Source organism: Chelmon rostratus, chromosome 8 (assembly GCF_017976325.1).
Source record: "Chelmon rostratus isolate fCheRos1 chromosome 8, fCheRos1.pri, whole genome shotgun sequence".
Taxonomy (NCBI): Eukaryota; Metazoa; Chordata; class Actinopteri; order Chaetodontiformes; family Chaetodontidae; genus Chelmon; species Chelmon rostratus.
In genome coordinates, this window is record NC_055665.1 from 5866017 (window position 1) to 5874030 (window position 8014).

At 40.0% G+C, this 8014-nt stretch overlaps 1 protein-coding gene across 1 annotated transcript; it reads left to right on the top strand.

The window, feature by feature from the left end:
- Positions 1 to 3923: 3923 nt before the first annotated feature.
- On the top strand, positions 3924 to 6771 carry bola1 (bolA family member 1). Its single transcript, XM_041943107.1, has 2 exons — positions 3924 to 3970; positions 5487 to 6771. The coding sequence occupies exon 2, from the start codon at positions 5510 to 5512 to the stop codon at positions 5960 to 5962; it is 453 nt and encodes a 150-aa protein (XP_041799041.1). The 5' UTR covers positions 3924 to 3970; positions 5487 to 5509; the 3' UTR covers positions 5963 to 6771.
- Positions 6772 to 8014: the final 1243 nt, after the last annotated feature.

Sequence of the window (8014 nt, forward strand, 5' to 3'; positions counted from 1 at the left end):
TGTGGCGCCAACAGCTTTCCGGAGGGCAGAAGAGTTTTCGCCACACTGTGAATGAACAGCTCAAGAGCCCTCCAGATCCTTCCCTCTAACCCCTCTCACATAACGATTTGTGCAGAAGAGCGACACAAATTTGCTGTAAATATTTGGGATTGGTGATTAATTGATAGGTACCCCTCCCCTCCATGCTTTCACGAATAGGGAAGCTGTGACAAACCATTAGAATGCCTGCAGCTGACAAGTTGTTGATGGTTGCTCAGAATTGTTTCAAAAGTCGTATTAACATGTCAGTGACAGCATGACATTTAATTCTCCTGGAATATACTGTATAAATTCAGATTCAAATTCAGGGTTGGAGGTCAGGGGATGGGGGCTCTTGATAATGAGCCATGCAAATAGACTCATAGAAATGACCACTAGTCATTGTTGCAGAGTTCTCTGTAATCACCTCCATTCTTCTGAACGAATTCAACTCACCTGTCAAGTCTTGAGTACTTTGCCATTGTCGGACATAGAATCAAAAATGCAACATTTTTGCCTTGATTTGAAGCATTTTTGACTTCGCGGGGGGTAAAACCAAGACGCGACTCTCTTGGCTTTCTCATAAACAAACACCTGTCCTCATTCTTTATCTCCTGAGGTCTTGTGTTGGTGTACAAACTGACTGCCATTTTATAGATTATAGAACATTCCAGGTTTGCTTTTGTTGTTGTTAGAATGTGATGAGGAGATCACTCGAACCCCTTTTCCCTTTAACGCATCGTTTCCGCTCACCCCTGAAGAGTCATGAGATCATTCAGATCAGCTAGTGAATACGTTTCCCACGCCAAGTAAACATTTTGTGCTGTCGTAATTGCCATTACATCACAAAAATGAAGCTGTTTGTTGAAATTTACATTTAAAGCACAACAATCTGCCAGTGTGAATGTCCCTAACATTTTCTTGACTTGATGAAAATGTTCAGAGCCTCACACTCAATCACCATTTTTCAATCATTCTGTGTATCCATTTGTAAGAAATGCCTTTTTAGTACCTCTCCTCCCAGACTTACGGTGTGTTTGGCTCTTATAAAATATGTTTTGGAGGGTGTTATGCATGTCACAAAGTATGTAAATTCATGAAAACTGAGAGTGCAACAACATTGGATCAATTAGTCGGGCTTAACTTACAGTAACACTTTAAAGACAGTGCTTTTCTTCTGCTGTTGGTAGCAGTGACACCATTGTGGTTGATAAACCTTACCACACTCTTCTTAGAGCACACTCTGCAGGATGGTCTTGAAAATGTCCTTTATTAACTTAAATCATACTCCACATGGAAGCAAAGCAGGTAACCGAAAGGGTAGAAAAAAGTAACACAAAAAGCCTACACTTTCAGTTTTGAAGGTTTCAGTGCAGGCACAAAATGTGTTAAGTGTGTAAGAGATGACAGATAAACTATAATGTAATTATTTGTGTTAACTGAATGTTTATATTAATGTGAGTGTGCTTCTTAGTGCAATATTGAACCTCTGTGCAATATTGAGATTACATTTTTTCTATGTCTTCAACCATTTCACATTTTGACAAACACTATTCTGAGGAGAAAGGTCGTGGGGTAGCTGTCTTACACTGATAACTGAACACGGTGTGACAACACAATGGACATGCTTAACCTGTTTGGTTTTTTTTTGCTCTTGGATCAAGACAGCCTGAAAGAGTTTAGCGTCACTAGAGTCAATATTAGAATGGCTGCAAAATATTTGCACCCAAAGTAAAAATAGTGGAGTGCTGCAAAGTTGTTCTATTTTAAATTCTCCTAATTTGGGATGTGTATGACCTCGGGTCGCATAACATGTTGAACAGTGAGGATTAATTGCACCCGAAAAGGATTATCCTGCTAATGAGGTTTTGGATTTGGAGTGCACTTGGACCTTGTGTTTACTTGTGCTTTATTATACACATGTAGCTAGATATAACATGTGATTCACCGTAGAGAACTCACTGCCAAGGGCTGATTGTCATATATCCCACACTGGTAACAGCACAGCGTGTTGGCGGAAATCATCGCCACGTTCCCCTGATCTAGGAAAGCGAGGGTGATATGTTCACAATTGCATGGCAAAAGAAAAACAATCATTAACATGTCAGATTAACAAAAAAAAGTTTTCGTCCAAACTGCCATTTTGTAGGATAGCAGCCATACGTAGACTCAAAGACGGTGGAATAAATAGACAACCCATTGCACTAAATGTACACTGTCGTACATGCACAATTGTGAATGCCTTGAGTTCTTCTAGACACATTCTGATGCAGCCTTGCTAGAGATTTAACGAAGACCAAGGTGAGCGTTTAGCAAGAGCACAAAGACCAAAACCTACCAAATGACAAGATTGTGAACATGAGTGCAGTTGTGAACATAGGTGCTTCGAGCTTTGATGACCTGCCCCTTGCATTTCACTCCCTCCGTCTCGCACCGATCTTACTCCGAATTTGACATCTGACCCATTATCTATGAGTGTGCCATCTCTCATTAATTATTGCCAAATATTTTGTATGGCCTGGGTTTACACATTACACCATCAATTCTCTGTTATAGATATGAATATATGTAAATAAAAGTACTTATAATGTAACTAATAAGATAGCTCTTCAAACCATTTGACCCCCTGGAAATTTGCAGCCAGTCTTTGTAGGTTTTCAGCCACTGATCATGTGAAACAAGAACAGCTGGACTTATTATGGCTTCTGAAAACTTTTCACAACTTACCTGAGAAGCTGTCTTTAAGAGCCCAGGTGCTCTTGTTTTAAAACTGCAAGAAATGATGGCTTCAGAAGCCAAAATGGCCAGCAAGTCAGAAAGCAAAATTTGCCCAGATTCCCTCTTAAAAGCACATTGATAGTATATAAACGCACATTAACTGTACAAATATAAAAGCTAAGCGTCAGCAGTCTTAATCTCTGTATGTTGTCCTGCATCACCCATGAAATTAAGAATCGACGATGTCAAGATAACTGTTGTATTTGTTCGACATGGAATGCTGTTAAAGCGCTAACCTGTCTCAGTGACTCGGTTCAGGCTCCGTCCAAGTCAAAATTGTCTCTCGTAGATACATATCTTAGCTTATGTTACAGGGTTTTTTTGTACAAGCAACTTGTTGCCTGAGCAACAGTCAATCGTGAGTGCAAAAAGTTAACAAAGCAATAAGTGTTTGGGTATTTGTCTCTTATTCTCCTCTTTGAAGCTATTGGGAATTGGAGCACATTACTATATGCTGGCCTTGTCCACTAAAATGCTGAGTGTTGGCTTAATAATGACACAGGACTTAACAGCGTGTGTACTCTCTAAAACAACCCTAAGTCTTGAAGCTTTTGTCAATAAGATTGCATTGCCATTAATTAAATGTAACAAAGAATTTATCACCTTTGTCATTGTACTGTGCTGTAGAAACTGTAGTTGATTGTTTGTAAGTATAGAAACTGTTTGTGGAACCATGACTAGAAAAAAGTTATAAAAAAAAGAAGTGTAAATGAACAATGATGTATGTTGTCTTTGATTTTGTGTATTTTGTAAATGAGAATGAAATATAAGTGAATACATCAATGTTAAATACCGGTTATGAATCATAGTTAGCCTAAATGTGACAGCATCAGTTCTGTTTAAAGGTGTGTGAGATTTTTTCTTATATTTTCTCATTGTTGATTTTTGATTGGGTTTGCACTCTGCTGTGCAACTGACCCTTTGGAATCACAATGGATAACAAAGAACCATGAAGAATAAACAAGTGGAAATATTATGAAAAGTCCATTTTTTCATTTATTCGTGGCTGTAAATATTGTTTTAAGTCTATAAAAGACGTGCAACAAGTGATAAAAAAAATCCTGCATCGCTACATGGCTACGGGACTACAAAACTACATTACCCAGCATGTGTGCTAACACTTCCGGTGACTTTTGCGTAACGTGACAGAGACGCGATCGACTTCAATTGCAAGGTGAGTAGTTAGCAAAATTCACTTTACACGTTGGCCTCAGTGCTTATTAATTGTTAAAAACACAGACGAATGTGTCATCGTCGCTGTTCCGTGTACATACTTCGTTACAATCTCTTAGTTTTCTGACATATGGATGATGGTTATCATAAAAGCTAACAGCTAATGCTAGCAAGCGAACAGAATTAGCTAAGTTTAGCTTGAATGTTGGGTTATTTATGCTAGCTGTCAGCAAAACTGGCACTCTGAAGTGTTTACCATGATTGGAAGTGGTGTCACCAAACGTTAGCCCTGCACTGAAACTGGTCTAACCAGGGCTAATTTAGTGGGTTATAGTTGTATTTGTGTACGGCATGTTACGATTGTAATGTTTCAGAATAACGTTACTCTATCACACTCATCTGTCCCCATCATGTCGAGTTGTGATCTACAGTCATTGGCCGATTTATTAGGAACACCTGGACAGTATGTTCCAATTCGATTGAACGGCTCTACCTTAAAGTGTATAATCCGTTTATGATGAGAGTGTGATTGAGGTTGTCCTCCATCTTTAACAACAGGGGACAGAACATTAGAAACACCTCTTAGTGTAATGCCGTCCAGTATAACACCACCACTAAGAATATACCTGAATGCAAATTATATAACAATGATTTAACACCTAAATGACAATGGCAATAAAAAGAACAAACATACAATATTAAATAAAAAATGTAAGGTAACATTTGATAAGGAGCTGTTTTTAACACTGGCCAGAGGCTGATGTAATAAAGACTACTAAGGCAACCCTCTACTTAAGAGGTTCCCTCAGGTGTTTGTATGTAGTTAAAGACATGTGTATAGTGGGTGACTGATGATGCAGGATGCACTGATCCAGCTTTCTCTCTCCTGCATCCGATACTGATGTCCAGCTTAGGGTCCTGGTGCTGGTGCTCCCATTTCTACAAATCTAAAATCTGTATACATCACTTTGTACAACTTATTAATTGGTTGATCGATGCAAGGAACGAGAGGAACCAGGGATGGCTGTGGCACTTAAGTCTCAGACAGCAGCCTGCTCTAAGTAAATGAATGCAACTAATTCAGGAGACATTGAGCGTTGAATTACAGTGACAAAGTGTGTGACAAATGTGGATCATTTACATCATGGCTGATCCCTAATCCACTTCATAAGACAATTTCGCCACTATTATCGATCTGGCTTATTGGTATCAAGCATCCTTACTAATAACATCAAAATGAAAACTATGTTGTCGTACTGTGAATTGATGAACTGCCCGTCAAAAACAAAGGATAGAATAACCTGTCATCTGAAAGACAAACCGTACCCACACATTACAAATACAGCCAGCTGTTAATTGCTACTGGTGTGCAAGAGTTGAGTAACTCCAACATGGTCCCTGGAGGGTGTGTTAATACTCCTCAAAGCTTGGTGTTAAACAAAAATGCCTGCCAGAACATGAATATCTCTGAGCTCATTAAATCCGAAGTCGTCTGTATTTGTATCTGGTTTTCACAGTTGATCTCCTGCCACAAACTCTGATGCTGCCCAGTGTTCTCCGCTGTGCTCGGCCCATCTCTACCAGTCTTGCCTTAAGCCGGCCTCTGGCCCACTTCAGACCACACATGGACCCAGACCCGAGCCGGCCCGTTGAGAGGGCTATCAGAACCAAACTGACCGACACACTCAAGCCGGACCACTTAGAGGTCCACAATGAAAGCCACATGCATGCTGTGCCCCCAGGCTCTGAGTCTCATTTCCGTGTCCTGGTTGTCAGCTCCCAGTTTGAGGGTCTGCCACTGATAAAGCGCCACCGCCTGGTTAATGAGGCTTTGAAAGAGGAGTTGAGTAGCTGCGTTCATGCGCTGGCTATCCAGGCAAAGACTCCTGAGCAGTGGGGAAGCAACCCCACCCTGGCTAAGAGTCCACCCTGTCTGGGAGGCTCGAAGGGAGATCACACAATGGAGGGGAAACTAAAGGCTGGGCGAGAGTAAAGGACTATGAAGCAGTTGTTCCCCTGCTGTTGGACTGAACTATGAAGAATGCAGTTGGATGCTGTAGGACAGATATGAAGATGAATGTTTCCTGTGTAATTTTACACAGCTGTGATGGAGCCATTTTTAATTTTTATTTGTGCATTCTTGGTTTTATGACAGTCAGGAGTCAACACAAACTGGGTCTGTTATTCTGTCACAATAAAACATTAATTGTAAGCATTAAATCAGCGTTGCTGATGCCACACTGCTGTTCAGTGAATGCAGCACAGAGAAAACACTGTAATCCCATCGACTAACATGAGGACTTTCCACGTAAATGCTCCTGCTCATAGTGCCCTGAGTCTCAGTGATCTCAGATTGGTGGAGTAAACAGTAACTTAATTGTCAGAAAAGCTCTTCTTGTCCGAACAGCGATGACATTTACAAAGGCGGAGGTCAAGAGTGGATGTTCATTGCTGCATTTCTGCAAGAGAATGAAAATAAAGAGTATTGCTAAAACATTGTAAACACATTTCTGTGAGTCATGATTGAAATTGAATAATATTACTCAACCAGGTAATTGAAAATGTGTGAGTGGCAGTAATACTTTAGTGTTCTTCGCCATAACAGAAATATGAATCTGTGAACTGGTATTGACTGACACAGTGAGGTAGTGTCATTACTGTCAAATACAAGTCTTAAGGACCACTCTTTTAACTTCCTTTTCAAAACACATTCTTGTGATACGTGTTATGCTCAAAGCAAATTAACCAACCGGGGGTGCCATGAATGCAAAAGCTTCTCATTTTGTGCCTTCAATGCATTTAATTGTATAAAAACCTCAGTGAGATCAAGTCAGTCATGTGGTACATTCCTTTCTCTGTGTCTTCAGTTAACCCTAACCAAGTTGGTATGCCTTGAATGTCTACAGGCCTGTCACCCTTTAGGTCAAATGTGTTAAATGTTATTTTCATTAGCATCCTTCTATTAAAATCAGTTAAAATCATTATGCCATTATAGAATCGTTAAAGATTTCAGTTCTTCTCGTTTACATTAAAATCTGTAGTGATGTTTTAGGCTAATGTAACAGGCATATGAAGTGCCTGTTTGGGCGGATGTCAGTACCACTGGCTCAACACACGGGGGCAGTATGTGCACAAATTATACGACAAACTGAATTGGGCGCCTGAGCCGATGAACACCAGACGTCGTCATTATTCTCCTCTAAGTCAAACATAATTTTTCCAGCCTGTTTTCATTTTCTCCTTATAACTGAACAGGCAGTCTGATAATAAAATAAGACATGATGATAAAATAAGACAAGTTATCCTAAAACTAATTTGTAGAAAACTGAACCACCCAATGTATTTAGTCAACTTAAAAATATAAATCCAATATCAAATGTTTTAGTTCACAGCATACAGGGCACAAAAACAGTGAAATGGTCTGTAATCAAAAGAAACAAAAGTCTTTAATATAATTATCCCATGGTTCTGTAAATGATTGCTCACTTATGTTTATTAAATCATTATTATTTTGGCTTTTCAGTGATTGGCTGAACAAACCAGAGGACAGAAGTACAAAATGTCTGGGAGTTTACGCTTGTTCTCAGGATGACACACTCTTTACTGTGTGTGCACATGGATGTGTGTGTGGGTGGGCGTCTATTTTCGTCTTGGGGTTGTATGTGTCACTGTGAAGGTCTTCTTGTCCTACCCTCAACCCCGATGACGGCCAAAAATCACTCCTCAAGCCTGTGAGAGCGATAAAACGGCAAATATATGTCAAACATCGTCTGTGGGAGTCTTAACAAACAGCGATCCTTTACCCTAATTACCACTCATCTGCGAGATGAGTTTACTGCAGATATTTTTCATGAGATATGTCCAGATTTGAAGCACAGCACAAGAATGAGACTTCACCAATCACACAACGCAGAGCCGCTTCGAACTTTTAATGCGGGGCTGCAGAGCTTTTCAAAGTTATTGTTAGCTCATAAAGACAGGCCTTCAGTGGAATGTGGTGTCACGTCAAGGTAATGCGTGCCGTCTTGTACAATCATCCTCTGCC